The sequence below is a fragment of the Anolis sagrei genome, chromosome 1 (genome assembly GCF_037176765.1).
Source record: "Anolis sagrei isolate rAnoSag1 chromosome 1, rAnoSag1.mat, whole genome shotgun sequence".
NCBI classification, from domain to species: Eukaryota; Metazoa; Chordata; class Lepidosauria; order Squamata; family Dactyloidae; genus Anolis; species Anolis sagrei.
In genome coordinates, this window is record NC_090021.1 from 327,190,544 (window position 1) to 327,217,766 (window position 27,223).

General features: G+C 39.6%; 1 protein-coding gene across 2 annotated transcripts; it reads right to left on the bottom strand.

Annotated features, from left to right (window-relative positions):
- Positions 1 to 763: 763 nt before the first annotated feature.
- Positions 764 to 26,848, bottom strand: ZFYVE21 (zinc finger FYVE-type containing 21). Of its 2 annotated transcripts, XM_060754992.2 has the most exons (8): positions 26,654 to 26,848; positions 15,327 to 15,377; positions 12,966 to 13,134; positions 10,134 to 10,209; positions 9,071 to 9,162; positions 6,063 to 6,116; positions 2,822 to 2,964; positions 764 to 1,545 (listed from the first exon to the last, which is right to left on the bottom strand). In XM_060754992.2, the coding sequence occupies exons 1-8, from the start codon at positions 26,774 to 26,776 to the stop codon at positions 1,510 to 1,512; spliced, it is 744 nt and encodes a 247-aa protein (XP_060610975.2). In that variant the 5' UTR covers positions 26,777 to 26,848; the 3' UTR covers positions 764 to 1,509. The 2 variants fall into 2 exon arrangements, with proteins under 2 accessions (XP_060610975.2, XP_060610978.2); XM_060754995.2 differs by lacking the exon at positions 6,063 to 6,116 and having other exon boundaries at positions 26,654 to 26,847.
- Positions 26,849 to 27,223: the final 375 nt, after the last annotated feature.

Here is a 27,223-nt window from a genome sequence, read left to right on the forward strand (position 1 = left end):
TCGTAAAGTGCCGCCTTCAGTCTTGAGACCCTGTTCTTTCGGGTCTGGGGCGTGAAGGCCTGGCAAATTTTACATGGTTGGGAGAGATGAGCTTCCCCCAAGCAAGTAAGGCAAAGCGAGTGCCCGTCCGTGTCCGGGAGTGTATTGGGACAACGGACGCACTTCTTAAAGGACGTGGTCGCCATTAGCTTGGCGCTAGGGCGATCTGTCAACTAATCAGTCAAGGAGAAGGCAAGAGAGAGGTCAATAGCAGTCCGGGTCAGAGTTAGAGAGAGAGACGAGAGTCAGTCCGGGTCAAAGCCAAAAGGTCTACCTATGAGTCGATACGAAGAAGGTTCTCTAGATGAATCGCTGGCGGATAAAGAGAACTGAAGGGGGCCTGGCCCCGCGTGGGCTATATATACTCGAGAGGGGAGGGGGGAGGGGGGGCGGGGCCAGGCAATGTCAAAAATGTCTTCTTTTTAATTCTAGAAGGTTCCGAAGTTGAATTGCGCAGGCGCAAGAATACCATGTGTGCAATTCATAGTTGACTACGACAGGAAATCTATATTTTGACACCTTGTTTTTCTGAGTTACAGCCTGAGTGCCATGCTGACTTTTGGCGTTCTTCACAGCCATCTACTTTTGCCCTATAGCTTCCAACCCTAGGGAAATTTCTTGCGCTTGCTTACAACTGTTTCCTCTTTCTGCGCCTGACAAAACTGAGTTCAGCATTTCTCCTCACTACTCCAACCAGCTTCCATTTCTATTATCACAAACAGGCTTCTGTAGTATTTAATAAGATTTTATTAGCCAAAGCTAGAATTACCACAAAGCATGAATATAAAAACTTCAAAAATCTGTCTTTCTGGAAGCTTCATTCAAAAAGATCAACTTTACATGTAACGGTTTGTGGTATTTGGTAAATAATACTTTACAAAAAAAGTGTTTAGTCTCATTGATACAAACTCCTCACCATCAGAGAAAGAGTGGCTTCTATAAAATGACACCTAAGGCAGATTTCACACAGATCTCCACTTCTCGGCCTTTTGGCTAAGACCATATTTAGATCATTTTGGATATGAGGAGCAAAAAACCTGAGATCTACATGCCTGAAAAAGCTATTCTCTGGAGCATCAAAGTCTCTCCCCACTTTAAACACAGTATACATAATCCATACTACAAAAGTTGTGCTATACATGTAGCCGTAGTGCAGGTCACACTCCATTTTACATATTAAGTGCAGACAAGATTTAACAAAATAAAGTCATAGATGCAAAGGCTCTATTTAAAGCATTAATAAAACTGTATACATATTGCACACTAAATAAGTGAATACTTTATAGGTCAAATATTCACATTGTAATTGGCCAGTGTCCACATGATAGACCACATTTAGGAGAGGAAGGAGGTTTGGGGAGGGGAGGAGGATCCCTATGACCAAGAACGGGTTACCATGTGTCAACTAGCAAGGAAGAAGAACGCTGCTTATTCGGAGAGCTGATCTTTCCCCTCGACTCAGAGAAGGTGTTATTGGTCCCTAGATTCATAAAGCAGTTTTGCAGCCTGCAATGAAAGAGAAAGAATAATTAGAATTAAGGAGCACCATTTAAGGAAGTTCTCAAAATGCAAGTTTCTTGTCTTGATCAGCTGGCAAGAGAGAATATTTATTTATGACATTTTTACCCCACCTTTCTCCGCCTGGAGGGGACTCAATGCGGCTTTACATACAGGCAATGATTCGATGCCTTAAAACACAATGTATACTTAAATAAATGTTAAAATAGAATTTAAAAGTACCTTAAAACAATTAAAACATTTATAAACAATAAATTCGGAGTTAAACACATAATCCACGAGCATAATCCAGGCCGTTCTAATGGTTACTGCATATTGTTCCAAGTCTATTTCACAAGTTCTCTAAAGGCTTGGTCAGATAGCCACATTTTCACTCTTATGGAAGGTCAGGAGGGAGGGGGTTGATCTAATATCCCTGGGGAGGGAGTTCCACAGCACAGGGGCCACCTCTGAGAAGGCCCTGTCTCTCATCTCTGCCAACTGCGCCTGTGAGCTAGGCGGGACTGAGCGCAGGGCCTCCCCAGATGATCTTAAACTCTGTGGTGGTTTTTAGAGGGATATATGTTTGTACAGGTAAGCTGGGCCAGAACCGTTTAGGGCTTTTTAGGCTAAAGCCAGCACTTTGAATTTTGCTCGGTAGCAGATGGAGCTGACATAACAGGGGCATGGTATGCTCTCTGTACGCTGCTCCAGTGAGCAATCTGGCTGGCACCCGTTGGACCATTTGTAGCTTCCGAACAGTCTTCAAAGGCAGTCCCACGTAGAGTAGAATAACCTAGATCTTTTTGCTCCTCTGGAAATGCTGAATTCTACAATCATTTTGCCTGTAAGAGGGATATGCTTCTCTCTTTGAGCTTATCTTGCTACTGTATTTACTTTTACTGAAAGAGAGAGTGCACATGGCAGACACTGATGCCCTTTCTTCTTTCTAGAAGATAAGCTAATGTTGCTGCAACCACAATGGTTTGGAATAGAGGATTAGAAGACAACTCACTTGGTACTCTGGGCAGGGATGATAAGGACATCAAAAGCCAATACTCTGTAATAATGATAAGCTATCACAGTTATCTCTGAAAGGCTACTGCTAGGGAATAGTGTTAGTGTCTACATGTCCTGCTTGGAGGGGGTTTTGCAGCTGGCTACTGCGTAAAGCCATCGTTGAGTCTGATTCAACAGAGGATCTTCTTAGAGAGACGTGCTGATCATTCCCCTTCAAGTCAGAGAGGATGTAATACTGCGTTTTAACATTTCTCCAGGTTGTTACCTTATGCATTGCTGCAAGCCAGGTAGCAGACAGCTTCTTGTTGGAATTGAAATCTTCACCAGCCATAAATTTCATCTGTTTGAGTTCCTCTGACCCTGGTTTCTTGTACTGAAGCAGCATACCAGTAGCCCGAGTATTGCCTCCTGGTGGAGAAAAGTTACACAAGTAGAAGGAAATTATTTTTATGTTCTAGTGCAGTGGTGCTCAACCTGTGGGTCCCCTTCATCCCCCAGAATTCCTAACAGATGGTAAACTGGCTGGGATTTCTGGGAGGTTTCGGTCAAAACACTTGGGAATCCACAGGTTGAGAACCACTGCTCTAGTGGAAATAGATTAATGCAAGAGTGTTATGGTGTATATTATCTACACAACTTCAAAATTGGTTCCTAGTGCCCTTCAATCAGTGCCATGTGTATCTAACAATGTTCAACAACGACAAGTTCAAAAGAGATGGGTAAAGCCTAACACAACTAAGCAAATATCTGGATCAAGCTATAGGTCACACACAACAAGTTCTCCTGAATTTCCAAATGACAGACAGCATATTGTGACCAGCATAGAGTGGAGACATTACACACTAATGTTTGTTTTAAGGATGCAGTTTACTACAAAATTCTAGGAGTCTAGAATTTTGTAGTAAACTGCATGGTGCAACTATAATATTAGTCTACAATTCTTATGTGTCATAATTTGTATATTTAGTAGCAGTAATTCAATTCATTCTGTATCAGAATGAGACGCTGATGATGTTGCTTTTATTGTTTTTGTGATGTCTTATACTGTTTAATGTTTTTTATCTATTATGTTTTATGTATACTGATTCGTTAGAAACCGCCTTGAGTCGCCAACTGGCTGAGAAAGGCGGTATACAAATACAGTAAATAAATGAATAAATAAATATCACAGATGAGCAAAAGGAAAGGCCACTCATGAGATATTAGGAGAAGCTGGGGTCTGCCAGAACGGCAGAAGAAATGCACACTGAAATAGAACTTGGACCACCAAATGTTCCACCAAGAATTCTGGTTTTAAAAGGTGTGGCTTTATGTTTAAGTGGACCCTTACAGAAATTAAATCCCAGAAACTCCATCACTATTTGACATGCAAAATTTATGATGGGAATTAATTTTCTTTAATGTTCTGCACCTGGAACTGCATTGATTCCTTGAAGCCATGAAAAGTAGCAATTCTTAAAGCCTACTTTTAAATGGGAGATTGGGAAATAAGAAGTGGGCTTCCAAACATCCGCCTGTCTGTCTGCTTTTGAATTGCGGGAGGCATTCTTTGGCCTCATTTACTCAGAGCTTAAAGGTTGTAGTACACAATTACCCTTCCTTAAAAAATACTTTTGCAAGTTGATTAAATACGTTTATTATCACCTTCGCCCTAAAGCGACTAAATTTTTTTGAACCAAATGTAGCTGAAGTTAAACATGTGATTCTTAATGTAAACAGAATTATCAGCAATGTTTCCCATGGTAACTTAAATAGTTCTGGAAACCTACATACACCATTCTGAGGCTGTGACTAGTTTCAAACTATTGCAAAATGTAAATAGTTTGATCCAATGAGAATAATCAAATTATGGGAGTAAATAAAACGAATACTAACTAAAAAAGGCAAAAGAAAAGGAGAAAGGAACAGATGGTGGCGCCACCTCCTGTTTGGTTAGCAATGGCTGGGGTTAAGAACTTTTCCATGATAGAAAAATATACTGTTTGTAATAGCAGAAAATCCAAAATTTTGTCCAATTCAGAATATTCCTAGAGACCCATGGTATAGAGAAAAGCTAGGAGAGCATGTATCTAGAGACAAATCTCCACAAATATACATGGCCTGGCTCACCACAAAACACTGAAAAGCTAAAATGGGTTGCTTAGATTCTGTCTTTTTTTAGTTTATGGAGCTTACATTTGGAAAGCAGATAACTGACTGTCATAAGAAGCTCTGCCTTTATGATCCAACACTGCTTATAAAAATGGTCATGTTTTATATCAATTCAGTGCATACTTCCTACATCCTATGGGTAAAAGAAATACCTATATTGATGCACTGTGCTGGAAATGATACCATCATAGCAGTTTTCCACAATGAGTCCTTTTATCCATTTGTTGGATAGCTGCAAATATTGGCAACTTCATTCTATAGAGAAGATGGCTTCATTTCTTCGCTTTCTATCCTCTCCCACCCAATCCCTCAGCGGGAGTTAAATACCTTCAGAATAGCAGCTATAACAGCGTTTGAACTCCTTAAAGAGGTGAGGCATTTACCCAGAGAAAAAGCCTGCCCTGCTGGGTGAAACAAGCTTTCAACAGCATTCCCCTCACCAGCTCTTCTTTCTCTCCAGGCTACTCCATCATACCTGAAATTACTCAGTGGATGAACCTTTTCTCTGTTAAACCTATCAGAAAAAGAATTTCTGCAGTGGGCAGGAATAACTAAGCACACATACAACTTTGGAGGAACCTTGGGAAAGGCCCAAAGTTACACAAATACAGGCAGTCCCAAAGTTACAAACATCCGACTTACAAACGACTCACAGTTAAGAACGGGGGTGAAACAACAGGGAGAGAAATCTACCCTTGGAAAGGAAATTCACTCCTTGAAGAGATGTCATGGGGGAAAGTGTCTCCACTGAAGCTTTCTTGCCAATCCTTGTTTCCACCACAAGCCAAATATTTCAAAATTCAATTATCACAGGGACAGAAAGTGCAATGAAATCTTCTGAACTGGGTCACAGACAGCAAAACAAACACCACAGGGGTGTTAACCCTTCTTTATTCTAGCCAAAGTTTATATCTATATTTGGCTGGAATTACACTTTTACCTGTTCTGACTTACATAAAATATTTTTCATAACTTGGAGACTGCCTGTATAGTGCTTTTGTGGACATTTTAAAAGGGATACAGGGACACTGTGCATCATTACGGCTTGCTCCAACAAGCTTAAGTCTTCCAAGTATGACCTGTGGTAAGAAACTATCAAAGAGGGACTGGAGAGGTCAGTTTGAGGCCACTTTTGGGCTTGCAGCTGGATCACAGTCCTTTTTAGACAAGGTTCAAAGCGGAGTATGAAAGAGGATGCATCTTTTCCTGGTGATACCGCAGATAAAGACAGGCTCTTAAGCAAAGAAATGACCATCCCCACAAATCAAATTGTTACTACAGCCTGCAGATACATGCACTGAGCAGAAGCCACAGAAAGAAAAACATGCTTAAGAAAACCGAACTGCATCGCTGACCTTCCATAATGTGTTCATTTTCCAAGAGGCTGGTGTAAGTATGAATGTCTTTTTCTACATCAAGGCGATAGGCAAGCAGTGAAGAGAAAGATCAATCAAAAGAAATTAATAAGAAAGTGTTCTATTTTCAGTATACATCATACAGCCACTCAAGTATTATTGAATTCAGGAACAAACGAGTAAGAAACATACAGCAAGCTACAGGTCAGAGTTATGCATGAATGCAGTCGACATCAGAAAGAAAGGAGCTTTGATTTCAAATATTAGTACATTTGTGATTCTGTTTCAAAAATGTTCTCAGTCAATACCTGTTATGAATTCATTCGAAGATTAGTTCATGACTGAACAAAACCGATTTACTTTGTGGAGTGTTACAAGTTTTAGATGAATGTGATATTATTTTATTAATGCTATAAAGCTTTCATAAACAACTACGTCATTATCAGTCCTGCCAATCAATACTGGAAACTAAAGGCTTCTCTAGGCATCCAAATTGTGACTTCAGGCCCCTGACTTTGGCACATTCTACAACAGTTGTCTATAGTTTATTTATTGATAACCCATTGGCCCCATTCATTTCAGCACTGCGAGTGTCCATGACAATGAATTATCATGCCAGCACTGTCACAGAAGTCTTCTTCTGAAAACAATTTCACTGTTTATAAAACAAACAAACAAACAAAAAACAGAAGAGGGAGACTGAGATGGAGGAGTATGAGGAGGGAGGCTACTTGTGTTGGGCACATAAGGGGAAAGGAAATGAGAGGGGAGAAGCATCCAAGAAGTAGGGTGCATACGCATGCACATTCCCTGGCTCTTGTAGATGAGAGATGGTAAGGAGTATGAGCAGGGAAGGTACAAGCATGTGTTGCCTCGTTCAACTGAATAAGAAGAAAGGGGTGGGACAGGGGAGAGCAAGAGGGGAAGACATGCATGAGCTCCGGCAGCAAGGGGACACAAGGAGAGAACATATGCAGAGGCATTCCATAGAATCATAAAGTTGGAAGAGACCCCAAAGGCCATCCAGTCCAATCCCCTACCAATGCACAAACACCCAATGAAAGAACTCCCAAGATGCACAAACACCCAAACACCCAATGAAATAACTCCCAAGAAATGGCCATTGAGCCTCTTTTGAAAAGGAGATCCCACCACTGGATTAGTCTTACCATCAGGAAGTTCTCCCTAATATTCAAGTGGGATTTTTCCCCTAATGTTTATGGAAGGGTTTGGGACAAGGGAATATATGCAGATGCGCTCTGTTGCTCACTCATTCTTGCAATCCAGGAGAAGGAGATGGCAGCACAAGGAGGAGGGTGGTGGAAAACATGCTGGAGAAGAGAGCAGGGATAAGATGGTGGCAGGGGAAGTGCAAAAACAGCAGGTAAGAGGCTACATGTATGACTCTATTCCCTCAAACAGGCAGATGTGGCAGAAGGGCATGGGTAGAGATGTACACAAGGAGCGAGGGTGATACATGAGTTCTCTTGTTTTTTGGGTGGGGGAGATGGGTCAAAAGGAACATGTGAGGGTGGAAGGTGCACATGTATATCCCATCTCTTGGGTGAGGGAAGGAAATGAGATAGACTGCAGGCATGGGCAAACTTTGCATCTCCAGATGTTTTGGACTTCAACAGCCGGGAGGCTATTAGGAATTGTTTGAAGTCCAAAACACCTGGAGAGCACCTAGTCACTACTTATAGACAAATGTCTCACAGTCAGTATGCTCTGTGTGGCTTCCTGGCTACTCCCCACCATGTTTTCCAGTACCAGTTCACCACATCTCACACTTCCCAGATTAACTGCTTCATGCCAATCAATTCCATCAAAAGGCTCAAGAGCTCTTTCAAAGCACGTCATCATAATATAATAGATACCTTCTGAAAAGAGGGAGACAGATCATGCATTACTTTCATGCCAGTGAAACTTCTAACACAGTGGTTCTCATCCTGTGGGTCTCCAGATGTTTTGGCCTCCAACTCCCAGAAATCCTAACAACTGGTAAACTGGCTGGGATTTTGGATGTTGTAGGCCAAAATACCTGGGGACCCACAGGTTGAGAACCACTGTTCTAATGCTTACAGAAGGACTAGGTGAGCTGGTATGGCCCAAAGCAAATCAAAGCCAACTAGAAGTGAGTTGCTACTTTGCCTGGAATCTAAACTTCAACCAGGCACTTTCGTGACAAGGAAGAAGGCTAAGGAATAACGAACTTAGTGCCAAAGGGGTTAAAACAAGCTTTAAAATGAGGGAACAGAGAGGGAGGACTATAAAGGACAATGATAGAAATTTGAGAAAGTCGACTAGAAGTTAAAGCAAGGGGTACTACAGAGACTACACTGTGCTTCAAGAAGGCTAAGAAGCACTTAAGATAGAGGAACTAAGGAATTCTAGTGAGTCTGGTCAAGAGAAAGGATCTCTAAAGGGAGTGGTGCAAAGAGGGCAGTTGTTTGGTTAGCTAAGAAGAATATGGTGAAGAGTTAAGTCATGAAGGAAATAGGCAATCATAGGAAGAACATACAGCATAATCCCAACAGGAAAATTCTATTTGTGACGTCTACTACAGGTGTGTTGTCTACCATGACCAGAGAGCACTATGACCGACCAGCTTCAATTAAAGCACCAAACTATTATGTTATAAAGGCTTTATATCAGGCGTCAGTGCTGCAAACAAATGGGGAAACACTTGCGTAAAGCCATACAGGCTACTTCCTTATTCAAACATATATGGAGTACAACCGTCAGCAAAATCATAAGTTACACCAATATAATGCTGCATCAAGATTCCAGCTTTTGGCTGCAAATTTTTGTTTTCCATTTGAGTTACTATATAAGTACCCACTTAAGTGAAAAATCTCTCAATAGTTTTGCTATGTAGATGCAATCTAAAGAAAGCACTAGGTCAGGATTTATGAACCAAGGTATTAGCAAAAGGAACAACTCTCTCTGTTACGGTGAAACAGGATCAGCTGGTACATACAGCGCAACTGATTAACTGGAAGATTTACCTCCAGGAGTAAATCCCTCTGTAAGGATCTGAACTGTTGAAATCTGTGCAATTTCAATTTCGTAATGGCTCTCTCCATCCAGAAATAGGTATCTACAAACAAAAGAAGAAGCTACTTATTTCATATGTGACAGTTTGTATTTCTAGCAATATTTATTAATTTATTAATTTCAAGCATTTGTATCCCATCCTACTCAACCTCCGAGGAGGGACTCAGGGTGGCTTACAACGGCAACAATTCAATGCCACAAGATCCATATTAAGATCCATTCTCAAAAGAAAGAAGTCATTTTTTACTAATATAGATTTGATTTTTTAATCAAGATAAATTGTGGTTGAAATTGAATTAAACTTGGGCCTACTTGTTATTAACATGGAGAATTTATAATTGTGATGCATCACCATAAGGGTTTTTCACAAGAATATAATTTTTTCCAAAATTATTTTAAAACTTGTGTTTTGATCATTTAATAATGATCATTTAATATCGTTTAAGCAGAAAAAATAGAACCCATTGGGTAAGGCAGTACATGGGTGAGGAAGAAAATTTGGCCTTTTGACACAAAACACTAATTACCTGCTCAAAATAAAGTCAATTTGAGATACTGGGTTCTTGTAGGTTTTTTCGGGCTATATGGTCATGGTCTAGAGGCATTCTCTCCTGACGTTCCGGCTGCATCTATGGCAAGCATCCTCATAGGTTGTGAGGACTTCACAGCCTCTGAGGATGCTTGCCATAGATGCAGGCGAAACGTCAGGAGAGAATGCCTCTAGAACATGGCCATATAGCCCAAAAAACCCTACAACCACCCAGTGATTCCAGCCATGAAAGCCTTTGACAATACAATTTGAGATACTTTGGAAGACAGCAGATCTAGTAGGGGTGTGCAAACCTTATTTTTTAAAGTTTCCCATAGTAGTCAACGGGCAGAATCTTTGCCGAATGAAAACAGCAACACCCTCCTCATTCGAGTAACTTCCCAGAAAACAGAACGAGGAGTCAGTCGACCACGGACCCCGAAATGGCATGCCTTTTGGCCAAATTGCACACCTCTAATTCTCACCTCTGATTGTTTGAAAGTCGACAGACCATCATCTCGGCCTTTTCTGTTGTTCCCAGAGTTACATAGAATGTAGCACCTTCATATCCAGAAAAGAGGAACGAATGGGGAAAAAAAGTATTAAAATGGCTGGAAGGCATAATTAAGCCAAACTTGGAAAATCTGTTTCTAAATCTTTAATTAGATTGAATAGTTTATTAACTCATTTCAATTAAAATACAGGGTGAGAAAAAAAATGTTATTTAAGGATGCCATGTTTGGTTCCCTTAATAGAAAAGGACCCTGCTAGCCCTTCAGACTCATTAGGAATAAGCAGAAAAGTCGCTTTTTTGTACAACATCTGAGCAGCATGATGAAGATTTAATTAAGCTTAAAGGTAGAATTAGAAATTAAAAAGATATTCAGAGTAAACAATATGAAGAATATTCTAATAGTTAGATCTGTTTAACAGTGGAATAGTAGAAGCAACAGTAGAAGCAATGATTGATTGGAAACTTGGCAGGGATGCTTTAGCTATGGGTTTCTACAGTTGCAGAGGGTTGGCCCTTGGGATCCCTTGCCACTCTATTACTCCATGAAGAGGCACAAAGACGCCATAAAAACCCAAACATGTCTACATCTCTTTTCTTCAAAATCATCATGTTTTTGAATTTCTTCAGCCTAGTTCACCAGCTGCCCATGCCATAGCCGTGCATTTGGATGTCCACTTTCTCCCTAACATGGGAGACAAAAAGAAATGCAGCCCCACTCAATGAATTTCAGAAAGCTCATTTCAAGATGAAGGTGAACTCATCTAGAAGGAACGCGTAATAGAAAATATTGATTGAAAGGTAGAAATAGCTCAAAGTTATATATGTCAGTTGTGAATCAAAGTTTTCGGACAAAACCACGGTGTGCAAGGAAACGTTATGCACAACTCTCGAAGCAAGGCGATTTTAGAGATAGTATAAATATAGTATCTTTTTTTTTCAATACTACATTTAGGTACTAAATAGTACCACTTCCTTTCGGGCTCTATACACCTCAACCTCAGTTAGCTTCTTCACGGAAATCCAGCTTACATCCTTCTTACTCAGAACTAATCCCCCTAAGTATGATTACCATCCAAGTCAAGGAAGCATGCTGGCATAAACTTAGTCTAGTATTTTAACTAACCAGGCTTCTATCTAATTAAAAAAATCATTTGCATTTGTACCTTCTAGAATAATTTAATAATAATAATAATAATAATAATAATAACAGCAACACTTTATTTATACCCCGCTACCATCTCCCCAAGGGACTCGGTGTGGCTTACATGAGGCCGAGCCCAAAATACAACAATGCAAGCAATAACAACAACAATACAAGCAATTTAAAAACAACAAAACAATGAAACAATAACACAAGCATTATCAAATAGGACAACACACTTTAAAAACTATGGGTAGGCCAAATGTAATTTAAAATTTAAAAAATGCTGGACATGGACGAAGGAAGTGGGCGGTTTATGGAAACATACAAGCAGACCTAAAAACAATATGAAGTGCTTTGGAGGACAAAGTGCTATGGGAATTTGCCTTCCAGAACAATTTCCAGAAATAAATACCCACTCAGCATCATTCAGTTTATGTTGAAAGTTCTTGTTTTTTAATCCACACATTTGGAGAAAAAATTGTATATATTATTTTCATAATTCAATAATGCCTTTAAACTCTGGTTCCCAACCTTTTTTGCACCAGGGACTACTTTGACCAGGGACCACTCTCCAACATTAGTACTAAAAGGGTTACAAATCAGTTTTTGGTCAACTTTAGATTCAGTTTGGTTATTTGGGGTGTTGATTCAGAAAATTGCATTGGATAGATCATATCCGCACTTATTTCTGATACAGAACATATGCCATCCAGTAGTGGCCATGTGCTTGCCCACAGAAAACCATATTTCATAATCTATAGTCTCAGACCTTATTTTTAGGTCTCTCAGCCCACTTGTGGGCCGCAGCCCACAAGTTGGGAACCACTGCTATAGGATGTTTAAGTAAGAATGCTTTGCAAAGCAACATAATGAAAAGGGGCACGATAAGAAAATAATCATCCTTTAAATTTCAAGCACTGAACAAAGCACCATGATTACACAGTGCACAAAATATAGATTGAAATTGCAATATATCTGAACACATGGAGCAACAACAAATATATATCAAAAATCACTCTCCAGGGAAAAAAATAGTGATCTTGAAATATTCCAGTTCTTTAGTTTTAATAGTATATGATATTTATATTTAGGCTCCTTAATGGATAGAGAGTTGGACAAGAAGAACATTTCTATCTTTTTCAGATTCATGGCAGTTTCCCACTACAAAAACTTAAAATTCCCTTGTAATTTTCATTATCTAACATCAGAAGTACACACAGTGAGCCCCCCATATCCACAGATTCTGCATCCATGAATTCAACTATCCATATCTTGAAAATGCACCTCAATCTCCCCCCCCCCCCCCCCCCCGGCCCCATTTTTTGCCATTTTATGTAAGGGACAACATTTTACCATGCCATTATATATCATGGGATTTGAGCATCCAAGGACTTTGGTATCTATTATTTAAATTTCTGCAAGAGGGGCCTGGTATCACCCTCTCAGTAATAGCCAGAGCCCACTATATATATCAAGCAAAGGGTTTTTTTTTTTTTAAAGGAGCTATTTAAAAAAGCATTATCATAATCGGCTTTGATAGCTAGTCAAAATCAAATCATGCTATTGCTTATGATGCCAGATTCATTACAAATCTCTGGTGTCAAATTACCCATGCACAGTGAAAACTCTATCACCAAGTACCTTGATGTGAGTACTTACCATTCATCAGTACTTTAAGCTGTTTGTCGTAGAATTCTGCTTCTTTTTGAGAAACCAGCGCACATTCAGCACACTGGCGCACAGGATCAACAAAGCACATACGAGGCAGAGGCACTTTCTTGCTGCAGCATTTGTCACAGAAGCACTTTCCACATCTTCTGCAGTGGTGCTAGTAGAAAAAGTAGGGAGATCGTTTAGCAGAGCTGGAACTTTGTATTAACAAACACGAAGAGTTACTGTATCCACTTGTGTCTCAGTTGACTTCATGCAGAAGTCAACCTCTTTGGGGTCAGAATTGTGGATTTTAGTATGACCCATGATAAGTTGAGGGTCATAATACAGAGAGGGGAAAGGACCAATGACACCCCAAGAGATCAGTTGCCCCGGCCTACTATTGCTATTTTCCTACTTAAGCATTCAACAAAATTCAGAAGCAGCATTGCCGTGGAGAAAGTAGAGAGTGTCAGTGCTTCTTTCGGATTCTTAATTAAAAATTAAGGTACAATACTCACACTGACCTGTGGATAAGTTGATCCAGGCTTTGGGGGTTAATGTAATATGGCTGTACATGTGGAAACAGCTAGTTAAGCGCCTGACTGGCTGCCTGAAAATCTGGGATAAAAAGAACTCTATTCTAGGCAATATTCCCAAATGGCCTAGGAAGCACTCTTTTCAAACTATAATGCAATGCATGATTCCCTGTCCCCTACTGCTAATGAAAGTCTAATGAGGATAGCTTTCTCAACAGAGAAAAAAAATTGCCTGTCTCCCTTTTTCTTGTCCTGATAAACATGATGGAATTCCCAAGTACCGAAGTCTGGTATTTTATAACAATTCCATGCACCTCTTCTTAATACACTTGACAATCTTCATGGCCCACCACAAAATATCTGAATAGTTTTTTTCTTCTTTTTATTTCATTGCATTCAAGAGAGAACAAAACAGTACATCACCCTCCTTTTCAGCCCTAAAGAGGCCTATTTCTGTTTCACAGACTCATAGCAACACAGAACTACAAACAGCCTCTGCCAGAAATAGGAATCCAAGTTGGAGCTTTTAAACTAAACATTTTCAAGTGAGGGAGCTGCCTTCAAAGCCAAGAAACCAACACCATTTGAGGCAAGTAACTCTCTAGAGCAATCATCTAGATGCATAAAGTACAGGATTACTGATCTTGCATGCTCATGAGGAACAGCAAATATTCTCCGGCTAATGTCACAATTGGTATGTGCTGAACAGTGTTCTCTATTTGAAGCTAAAGACCACTACAGATAAGGACATAATCATTCCCATAGAGAACTCAAAGCAACAATTCTGTCTTTGGATAAACTGTCCAAAAGCCAAGACAGTGTAATGGTTTAGGTGTAGGATCAGGACTCAAGGAAAGCAGGGTCTGGATCCCCACTCAGCCATGGAAACACATAGTGCAACCATGGCTATGCCATACTATCTCAATCTTACAGGTAGTAGCAGTAGTAGTTGTAGTAGTAATAATAATAATAACAATAACAACAACAACTTTCTTCTTATATCCTGCCACCATCTCTCCAAAAGGACTTTGGGGCAACTTGTAAACAGCACCTTCTTATATCCTGCCACCAAGGACTTGGGGCAACTTGCAAACAGCACAAAGTGCCTAAAAACAAACATAAAATTGAACACAATATAAAATACATTGAAATAAAACACATGAACGTATAAAAACATCAATTCAGACTCAATCAAGCTGTGATTGTTGCAATGGCGAACCCCCTCTGAACAAATCTTGCCAAGAAAACACCATAAATGAGAGTCAATATAAAACCGTGTTATACGAGGGTGGTGTTTGGATTTGAATGCTGGACACCATGATTCAATTCCCTGCTCGGCCACAGAAACCTTGTGCAATTCACACTTCCCAACCTCAAAACCTTTCTGAACAAATCTTGCAAAAAAAAAAACAAAAAAACAAACCCACACACCCTTGTAATAGGTTCACTTTAATGTAACTGTAAGTCAGAAACAACTTGAAGACACGTAACAACAACCAAGCCCAAGAATGTGCTAAAGTTGCCCATTCTAAGATAAACAAAAGGCAGATATGCTAACTTTCTAATGATAAATAAAGTGCTGTCTATGGCTATGACTGTAAGCAACTGTTAACATATGGATGAAGAAAGGACCCACTGACTGGCTCCAGAATGTTTAGAATAGTTTTCTGTGAAACTATTTTTACAGCAAAGTGAATACATATTCAGTGCTAAGAGAGACTTGCACCATTAACTGTTAGAGGAGTACTCAGTGTGACTCTACCAAAGACATTTTGTTTTTTTCAGAATGAAGATCAATAGGTAAGTGTATAAGTAACATTCAATCACTTACTTTTCTGGTTATGAAGTCAAATTTTGTAGTGCACTGCATGCATCTGGGACACTGGAAAACAGAAATATAAAATATGTAAACATTTTACAGTCTGTGTCACACACACTATATATTATTTCTCTATTCTGGTAGCTTTAATATTCACCTATATTTCTTTGCACTTCTTTGCACAAAGTATATGTGATTGTTTTCAATCTATTATTTCTTCTTTAACAGACATATTGTTCTCTGTAGAAAATTATGGAGAGTGAAACTTATACTGAAAAATTAAAATACACTTAAAACATATTGGATGAACGACACTTTGCTTGACAACAGTATATATGAGAGCAATCTAGGGATGTTAATAGGCCACAAGCTGAACATGAGTCAAAGTATAATGTAGCAACTGAAAAGGCAATGTAATTCTAGGCTGCCGCAATAGGTGTATACAGTGTTCCCTCGCTACTTCGCGGTTCATTTTTAGCAGACTCGCTGTTTCGTGGGTTTTTGAAAATATTAATAGAAACATAAAATATTTACATCCAGTGGAGGCCAGGGACCCCGGAAGTGCGGTGACCTGAGCTGCGGCAGGGAAAGGCTGCTTTCCTGGCCTCCACAGACCCCAGAAGTGTGGAGGCCAGGGAGACAGGCAGGCACCCTTGGGATGGCTGGGAGGCAGGTAAGGAAGTGCGGGTAGAAAAATAATATATAAAATAATGTATAAATATTAAAATTAATATGGCATCCCTACTTTGCGGATTTGCACTTATTGGTCATGGAACAGAACCCCCGCAATAAGTGAGGGAACACTGCAGTAGCTAAATCAGGGTAAGTAATAGTACTACTCTATTCTGCTTTGGTCAGACTTCATCTAGATGTCCAGTTCTGGACAATTCTCGGAGAATATTGACAAGCTGGAACATGTCAAGAGAGGAGGATGACCAAAATGGTATCAGGTCTAGAAACCATGCCCTATGAGAAACAACATTGGGACCAAGGAATGTTTTTCTGGAAAAGATTAATTAAGAGATCGTATGATAGCCATGTTAACTATGTGAAAGCATGTCATTTTGAAGATGGAGCAAATTTGTTTTCTACAGCTCCAGGGACTAGGACACAGAGGGCTGGATTCAAACTACAGAAAACGAGATTCCACCTAAACATTAGGAAGAACTTCATGATAATGAGAGATGTTCGTCAGTGAACTGTGTTGCCTGGAAGTGTAGTGGATACTCCTCTGGAGGTTTTTAAACAGAGGCTGAATGGTCAATTGGGACTCCTGTTTAACAGGGAGATAGGCTGGACAGCCTTCCACCCTTATAATTTTATGAAACCTTCTAAGGAATTCATAGAAGAACATGACTTTAGAGATAATCCAGAATTCTAAACGAAGCACAAATATGTTCCAGTTAAATAAATGTTATCTTGCAATACAAATCAAATTCAGCCTTTCAACAACCTACAGGATTTGGATTTCGTCAGCAAAAATACTCAACAATCTACCTCTAATTGTTTCTTTATGGAAATATGTTTTTAACCTATTAAAATACATGAAGGATCATACTGCACAACAATTCATGACATGATTAGATATGCTTAGGGAGATGTTAGCATTAAGGATATCAAACATAGCAAAAAGAACTCAGTGAAGTTAATACAAAGAATTTCCTCTTCACTTCACCAGGATTCCTAGAGAACAGTTAACAACAGTTACAGAAACTAAGAAGACTGAGTAAAAGAAAAATGTCAATAAAGTGCCAGAAATGCTTGTATTATATATTTTCATGGTCAAAAAGTTGACTTTAACCTACACACAGTGACACACAGCCAAATAAATTTTCAGAATATTGTTTCTTGGAACATTAACAGCTTTGTCTGCTATTCATTAGTCTCATGTTTCAACTTAAACAATGTCTTGAAGAAGGAAGAGTTCACATCGTTTTTTAGAACTATCAGAGAACTACAATTCTCTTAATCGTGGGAGATAGGATAGTTAGTAACTTTGGCACTGCTTCCAGATTCTGGTTTAACTAACAGAGTTACAACAGGTATAAATATAATTTTAAACCACATATTGCCGCTTGTCTGTCATCCCTTTGACCTTTTCTGCAACAGTACATATCAAAGTCAAACTGGCATTCTTTAAACACAGTTAAACAAGCACTCTTTGTCCCAGACTTATCAGACAGATGGTTTCATAGTACCTAGATTATGAAACAAGAGAGGATTCCTGTGTTTTTCTAAACTCAGGACTTGATAAGACAAACTGAATGCAAACTGTTTGTCAGCCATATTCTTACTATTCATCATACATTAACTGCAGTACATTCAGAACAAGGGATTCCTCTAGTATTTATCTCCTTTAAATTTTCAGCACAACCACCTTAAAGCTATAATTGTACCATACAAATCTGGTATTAAACCTCATAGCAACCAATGTTACTTACATCTGAGTTAAGATATATAGCATTATACTAAATCAGAAAAACTAGTGAACTGAATTCTATTGCTATTGTTGGTACACATAAATAAAGAAAAACACTAACCAGTAGAGGAAGCTAAACAAGAGGTGGAAATTTTCACATAAAGCAGGCCTTTATGTGCCACCAAAATTATCTCAATTTACATTAATATTTTACAAAAACTTATTAGAATGGTGCTTCTAACTAAGATTTCCAAATTCAATGGGATTTTGAAAAAGGAAAGCAGTTGGTAAAAGAGCTTCATTACAAAAGAACAACTAATTGCTAGCATGACTTTTGGGAGCTGCTGAACCAACCAGGGCAAAAATTCACTAGAGTGCAGAAAATGTTAAGAGATGGAGAATATGTTGAAAGGAAGCAGATAATTAAGGAACTCAATGCTACCCAAAAACGACAGTTATGTGAAGGCTGATTTAAAGCAGTGGTTCTCCACCCGTGGGCCACAAGAACAAACATCCAGTCCACAAACCCCCTTCCTCTTTATTTCTTTATTTTCACTCCTTTCCGCAGAGCTAACCAGTCCTACCCCTTTCCAGAATAGGAACTCCAGCAATATGTCCCAGAAGCACTTTATCAGAGTTTTAAGATGGTTTGCACATTGCACTTACCCTAAAATCCTACATCCACCTATCACACCCAGCACTTTTTAATCTGTACCCATTACATTCGGCCCGGCCCTAGTTTTATTGTGTTATGGTGTATTGTTTTTATTGTTTACTGCTATTGTTTTATTGTTTGATTTGCTTTAAGTTATGTGTTTTGTTTTATTGAGGCCTTGGCCTGTGTAAGCCGCATCGAGTCCTTCGGGAGATGCTAGTGGGGTACAAATAAAGTTAATAATAATAAATAATAATAATTAGTACTAATGTTGGAGATTGGTCTCTGGTCAACATGGTCCCTGGTAAAAAAAAAAAAAAGGTTGGGAACCACTGATTTAAAGCAAATTTGCAGATCTGATATCGAGCCAACTCTGAATGATATACCATATATTTCACAATAGTGAATTCTACACTAGAAATCTGTAACACTGTTTACAAGACAAAAATGAAAGCTGCTTATGGCTGACTCAAACAGTGAATGAACTACAATAACCAACAATTGGAGGCGGGCATGAATGACATGTGGTTCTTTGATACAAATAATGTCACAAAGAATGATGCCTTTGAAAAAAGATTTTTCCTAGTTCTTTTAACTCTCTGATCTTGTTTTTAAAACCGTCACTCTCCAATCAAACTGCAATGAAAATTTCACAGACCTTTTACAGAACATCAGATGAATGGAATCTTCACACTCATCTGGTTTTGACATAAACCAAATTGCTTTCCGGCACAATGCTCAACAGATAAACAATAGAGAACACTGACTGCTAGTTGGGGGCAGTGTCAAACGCATTTCATCAACAATTCTAGTTGTTTAACAAAAATCTTATGCACGATGCAAACGTAACTGCATGACAGAAGTAACAACAGTAGCATTTCTTCCCAGCTAAAGAGAATGGTTTAATTCAGAATCTGCTTTTTATGGACAGAAGATGCATTCGCTCCTTTGTGGTAGGATTACCTTTTGTATGCTGCAATTACAGTTCGGGATATTAAATAGGGCACCCAATTCTACATGCAACATTTTCAAGAAACTTGCCAGTGCTTTTATCAGCACTGGGACAACAATCCACATTAAACTTAAACTGGGGTGGGGGGTCTTTTTTCAAGGCCAAGTAAGGAAACTGTATTCTTATCTCCGATTGGTCATCAATAACAAGGGGAAAATAATCTTTAAATTCCACACTCTTAACATATTTAAAATATTTTAAGATTTATTTTAAAAAACAATGCAAGGGGAAGGTGTGGAAGTTAGATTTATCAGTATTTGTACAGTGCACCTTTCAACATATTCTTAATGGACATACAAACATACTAAAATTGCTTTATTTACCTCAAAGTTGATGCAATAAAGCTTAAATCTAAGCAGACCTGTATAAAATTGAGCTATACATTCTGTGCTTAGTAATCTTAGGTCTCCACTAGTAAGCATTAAATATGTATAGGTATATGTATGTGTATATATATTGGGGGACATGATGTAGTAGTTTGAACATTGAACTACCAGTCTGGAGATCGGGGTTTGAATCCCCACTTGACCATGATTCCCACTTGAGGACCATGTTTTCTCAGTCTCAGAGGAAGCCTAAGGCAAACTCTTTCTGAACAAAGTTTGCCAAGAAAACCCTGGAAGGGGGTCAGTGTAAATTGGAAACAATCTGATAGCACACAACAACAGCAATATGCATGTGTATATAGCCATAAATGTGACTGAGAAGGCCAAAGAGTTTGAGAAATCCTGCAGTCTATTTTCAAAACAATTCTTATCTCAAGTGCTGACATTTCAACAAAATGTGCCCACGTTTCTTTATTATGTCCTCTGTCGTGGCCCATCCTGATTAAGCCAACTAACTGTCAATTCTCTGATCTTTCTTCTCACAATGTCTTTGATTTCTCACTGCCAGTAATTCACTCTCCAGTTTAGAAAACTACAGCAGTTATTGCAGCCAAACTACTACTTCTGTCCCTAGGACTCTCCAGGTGCCATGTGGAGAGCTCCCTTCCAAATGAAACTGCTTGAAGTGGGAGAAATTCCATATCTGGTCTTGAATAACATGAATAGTTCAGGAAGGCACTGCAATCTATTTAATAGGTTAGCTATTGCCCCAGAAGCTGAGACCTCACTTTTCTGGGTATACCCTGGATACATCAAGGGCTGCAAAGCAGCCTCATGTAGATCCAAGGCCACAATTTGTCCACTTCTCCCCATTTTCTGATTTATCTTATTTATTAAATGCATTTGCTGTTTTCTTCCTAGTGGGGGACCCAAAGCAACTGATAAACATTGAACAACACCCTGATAAGAAAAAATAAACACAAGGAAAACAGACACAACAGTTCCATTCATTCTTCCTTGCTATCAGCTATAGCCCAAGCACCCATCCAGTGTTCCCTTCTCTTTCAATTGAAAACATTATTATATCTCTCAAAGCTGACCTCTTTTATGAAGACTTTCAGTTAATCCAGGGTTTTGCAAGAGGTTTCATGAGACTTCACAATCATAACTCACACACATATAGCCACAGATGTAGTAACTTTAATGACCTGAAAATTATTTCAGAGGGCTCTTGTTTGACTTTAAAGTCTGAAAAAGATGGATTAACCATTAGTCCTCAACCCTTCCTGAATGAAGCATATATGACTCCCAATGAATGCAATTTTCTTCTCTTGCTGCACCCTTCTTCCTGTGACTATGACCTTTGTTTTCCCTAAAAGGTCCTTGGGATATGGATCTTAACCGTTGTTCTGAAAAGCACCACTGTTGGTACTATATTAAATTTAATACCCCCATTTTAAGGCAAAGTTTTTATCTGACAAAGAGACCTTCGAAAAGCAACCTTCAAATGAAACTGCAGTCACACCAGGAAAAGGAAGAAAGTATTTACACAGATGAGGCCATAGAACAAAGAAGGGTGTGTGCGAGTCAATTGGGGCTGGATCTACACGTTTTGACCGTAAGGTACAAAAACTACTATATATAAATTATAACAAGGGAACAGATGGTGTCCCTTAAAAAAAAACCCCAACATAAATTTGAGGTTTCTTTTTTGAATAATTTTTTTCCCAAGATGTGGATAACTGAATCCACGGATGCAGAATTCATGAATGTGAAGGCCCAACTATACATAGAATCATGACCTCTTGTGCCATCCAGTCCAACCCCGCTGCCAAGAAGCAGGAAAATCTCATTCAAAGCAACCCCGACGGATAGCCACTCAGCCTCACACTCCGGGGCAAAGCATTCCACTGCTGAACAGCTCTCACAGTTAGGAAGTTCTTCTTAATGTTTAGGTAGAATCTCCTTTCCTGTAACTTGAAGCCATTGTTCTGTGTCCTAGTCTCCAGGGCAGCAGAAAACAAGCTTGCTCCCTCCTCCCTATGACTTCCCCTCACATATTTATACATGGCTATCATGTCTCCTCTCAACCTTCTCTTCTGCAGGCTAAACATGCCCAACTCTTTAAGTCTCTCTTCATAGGGCTAGTTCTCCAGACCCTTGATCATTTTAGTCACCCTCCTCTTGACAAATTCCAGCTTAGAGTCAACATCTCCCTTCAACTGCAGTGACCAGAACTGGACACAGTGTGATTCCAGGTGTGATCTGACCAAGGCAGAATACCGGGATAGTATGACTTCCCTGGATCTATTTATTTATTTATTTATTTATTTGGTACACTTGTATACCGCTAATATCTCAGCCTATGCGGCGACTCATTGCGGTTTACAACATGTTAAAATATACAATTCACTTTAAGCATATAAGATTAAAATTAAGAATACATACAAAAACATACATAGTATTGGGCCACCAATACAAATCGGGACATCTCATAGTTAAAGTCGTAGTCCAATTCGTTATCCTTGATTGCTAGTCCATGGTCAAACAACATCACATCAACAATCAATTGACACTAGACTCCTATTTAAGCAGGCCAAAATCCCATTGGCTTTTCTAGCTGCCACATCACATTGTTGTTTCATGTTTAACTTGTTGTCCACGATGGACTCTAATATTCTTTTCATATGTACTGCTGTCAGGCCAGGCATCCTCCATTCTGTATCTTTGCATTTCATTTTTTCTGCCTAAGTGGATTATCTTGCATTTGTTCCTGTTGAACTTCATTTTGTTTGTTTTGGCCCATCTTTCTAATCTGTTAAGATAGTTTTTAATTCTGCTTCTGGGGTATTAGCTATCCCTCCCAATTTGGTGCCATCTGCAAACTTGATGATCATGCCTTCTAACCCTTCATCTAAGTCATTAATAAAGATTAACTGGGCTCATGACAGAACCCTGTGGCACTCCACTCGTCACTGCTTTCCAGGATGAAGAGGAAGCATAGGTGAGCACCCTTTGGGTTTCTTCGCTTAACCCAGTGGTTCCCAACCTTTTTTTTTTTTTTGACTAGGGACCTCTTGACCAGGGACCACTGATTCAGAAAATTGCATTGAATACACCACATAAGCTCTGGTTTCTGATACAGAACATATGCCATCCAGTAGTCACCATCTGCTCGTCCACAGGAAACCATATTTAATAATCTAGAGCTGATGTGGTAGTAGTAATCTTTTGTGGGTAGTCTGCCTCTCCCCTCCTGACATCCCCATTGCCTTGGCACTATAAGACGGTTTTGTGAGAGCAGTCACTCTCGTTGCAGCGTGACCACGGACCATATTTTTGTTTTTGTGGACCAGTGGTGGTCCACGGACCACAGGTTGGGAATCACTGGCTTAATCAATTACAGATCCAGCTAACCGTAGTTTTGCCTAGCCCACATTTGACTAGTTTGTTGGCCAATACCTTCAGGAATTGATCCTAGCACCTGCAGGTCCTTTCACTGGTTGATTGACAAATTGAATCTCTCTTATCCATAAACTCAAAATCTAAAACTGTTTACATAAACAGCAGTGATAGTGACCCCTTTGTTCTCTGATGGTTCAATATACACAGACTTTGTTTCCTATACAAACCTTCTGAAAATATGGTATAAAATGAAATTTAGAGTATAAGGTATAGAAACCAATTCATTTCATATTTAGACTTGGGTCCCATCTCCAAGAGATCTCATTGTGTGTATGTGTATATAATTAGAATATTATAAAAATTACATTTAGAGTATAAGGTATAAATAAGAAACATCAATTCATTTTATGTTTAGACTTGGGTCCCATCACCAAGTGATCTCATTATATTCAAACATACAAAACTATTGAAAATATTATATAAAATGACTTTTAGAATATAAAGCATTTAGAAGATAACGCATATATGAAACATCAATTTCATGTTTAGATTTGAGTCCCATCTCCAAGAGATCTTATCATGTACATATATACATATGAAAACATTAAAATATTGTGTAAAATGACATTTAGAATATAAGGCATTTAGAATAAAGTGCAGATATTGAAGTCCAAAACACCAGGAGGGCCCAAGTTTGCCCATGCTTAGTAAAAGGTATACAGGTAAAGGTTTTCCCCAGACATGAAGTCCAATGGAATTGAACCAACATTGGCACACAGGACTCTCCTGACCAACAGAAAATACTGAAAGGGTTTGGTGGGCATTGACCTTGAATTTTGGAATTGCAGTTCACTTACATCCAGAGAACACTGTGGGCTCAAACAATGATGGTTCTGGACCAAACTTGACAGGAATACTCAATATGCCTAAATGTGAACACAGATGGAGTTTGGGGGAAATAGACCTTGACATATGGGAGTTGTAGTTACTAGGATGTATAGTTCATCCGAACCCCACCAATGATGGAATTGGGCCAAACATCCCATACAGAACGCCCATGACCAACATAAAACTCTGTGGGTTGTTGTAGGTTTTTTCGGGCTATATGGCCATGTTCTAGGGGTCCTCAAACTAAGGCCTGGGGGCCGGATGTGGCCTTCCAAGGTCATTTACCTAGCCCTCACTTAGGGTCAACCTAAGTCTGAAACGACTTGAAAGCACACAACAACAACAACAACAATCCTATCTCATCAGCCAAAAGCAGGCCCACGCTTCCCATTGAAATACTAATACATTTATATTTGTTAAAACTGTTCTTCATTTTAATTATTGTACTGTTTTTAAGTGTTTCTTGCACTACAAATAAGATATGTGCAGTGTGCATAGGAATTCATTCATGTTTTTTCCAATTATATTTTTTTCCGGCCCTCCAACAGTTTGAGGGACTATTTATTATTTATTTATTTACGGCATTTATATGCCGCCCTTCTCACCCCGAAGGGGACTCAGAGCAGCTTACAATATATATTTTTATACAATATATTATATTATTAGCATAGTTCAATATCAGTATGTATTACTATATTGCACTATACCATTATATTTTAATATTATTAGTAATATTACATGTAATGTAAATATATAATTATAATTATAATATTGAATTATTATTACTAGTATTATATTGTACATCCAGTTCAACTCCCTTCACTAGAGGAAGAAAACATAATCAAAGCCCTCTTGACAAAGGGCCATCCAGCCATTCACACACACACACATATGTATATGACAGATGCAGTCATATACTATGGCCTGGCCCTCTGTTTAAAAAGTTTGAGGACCTCTGTTCTAGAGGCATTCTCTCCTGACGTTTCACCTGCATCTATGGCAAGCATCCTCAGAGGTAGTGAGGATGCCCAGTGATTCCGGCTATGAAAGCCTTCAACAATACAGAAAACTCTGTGTTTTCTGGTGGTCTTTGGTGACCCTTCTGACACCCTCCTGGTGACCCACTCACACGGGGTCTTGACTTCCCAGGTTGAGAAATGCTGCCTTAAGGCCATCCAGTCCAACTCCCTTCACTAGAGCAAGAAAACATAATCAAAGCCCTCTTGACAAAGGGCCATCCAGCCATTCACACACACACACACACATATATGTATACTAGCTGTCCCCTGCCACGCGTTACTGTGGCCGAGTCTGGTGATCTGGAAAATAAAATAATGAGAAAGTGCTGGTTTTTAATATATGTAATTCCTTTATGCTTGTAGGTAAAGCAGTATTTCTTGCTGTTTCTTTGTCAATGTTGATGTGGAGATTGTTTGGTTTGTCTACTCGGAAACATGCAACACATAATTGTCCTTCTTTAGGGGTCCCTTTCAAATCTAGGATATTATATCTGTGTATGTGTGAATCATATATCTCTCTCTTTATCTATGGCTGAATGGCTCTTTGTCAGGAGGGCTTTGATTATGTTTTCTTGCCCTGGTGAAGGGTGTTGGACTGGATGGCCTTAAGTATTTTCTGTTGGTCATGGGGCTTCTGTGTGGGAAGTTTGCTCCAAATCTGTCATTTGTGGGGATCAAAATGCTCTTTGATTGTTGGTGAACTATAAATCCCAGTAACTACAACTCCCAAATGTCAAGGTCTATTTCCCCCAAACTCCATCTGTGTTCATATTTGGGCATATGGAATATTTGTGCCAAGTTTGGTCCAGACCCATCATTGTTTGAGTCCACAGTGCTCTCTGGATGTAGGTGAACTACAACTCCCAAACTCAAGGTCAGTGCCCACCAAACCCTTCTAGTGTTTTCTGTTGGTCATGGGAGTCCTGTATGTCACCTTTGGTTCAATTCCATCCTTGGTGCAGTTCAGAATGCTCTTTGATTGTAAGTGAACTATAAATCCCAGCAGCTACAACTCCCAAAATGACAAAATCATAAATTTTTGAGTGATGGTCACTCCTTGTGTTGTGAGACGTTTTGTTGCTAAATTTGGTGTAATTTCGTTCATTGGTTCTTTTGTTTTTAAGGAACTCATTAATCACAGGGCATTTTTACATATATAGATGACAGATGCAGTATCAAAGATTTGATAGGGAACCTTAAAGAAGGACAATGATATGTTGCATGTTCTGGGGTGGGCAAACCAGACAATCTCCACATCAACACTGCCAAAGAAACAGCAAGAAATACTGTTTTCCCACAAGCAGAAAGACATTACATATATTAGAAACCAACACTTTCTCCTTACTTTATTTTCCAGATCACCAGACTGGGCCACAGCAACGCCTGGCAGGGGATGGCCAGTATTGTATAAAATTACATTTAAAGTATGCCCTGTATTCCAAAATCCCGAATGAGCCAAACTTTGGCGCTCCTGCCCTTTTGGACTTCAACTCCCAGAATTCCTGGCTGTTGCTGGGAATGGCAGAGGCTTCTGGGAGTTGAAGTCCAAAAGCACTTCAAGGCCTACAAGGGAGAAGCAGCCGAGCGAGGGGCTCCTGCCCCCTGTCCTTATTACCTCCTTATCGGGCACCCAGGGCGGCTCCTCCAGCCCGAACGGGCTCTGCGCAGCCCGGCTTTCCGGGACCATCCGGAGCCCGCTCGGAGAACGGACCAACTTCTTGCCGTCGGGGGTCGACATTTTTGCCTCAGCGACAACGCCGCTGCCGACGCCGCTGCCGCCACACGGCGACTCGCTCTCCAACCAATAGGAAGCCAGCGGCCCACCCCATTGGCCCAATCAGCGCTTTGTGGGATTGATAGGCGTGCCTCTTAGCCAATAACAAACCGAGAAGCGTTCCACATTGGGATGGGATGCTGTTTTTTCTCCTCATTTGGGGCGTGGATAAACCCCTCCCATTCCCAGTGATCCAATCAGCGCCTTGAAAAATTGATAGACGTGTCTTTTAGCCAATGAAAAGTCGAAAAGCGTAAAAGAGCTGGACTGTTTGTTTTTGCCTCATTTGGGGCGTGGGCAAACCCCTCCTCCTCCCATTCCCAGTTATCCAATCAGCGCCTTGAAAAATTGATAGACGTGTCTTTTAACCAATGAAAAGTCGAAAAGCGTAAAAGAGATGGACTGTTTGTT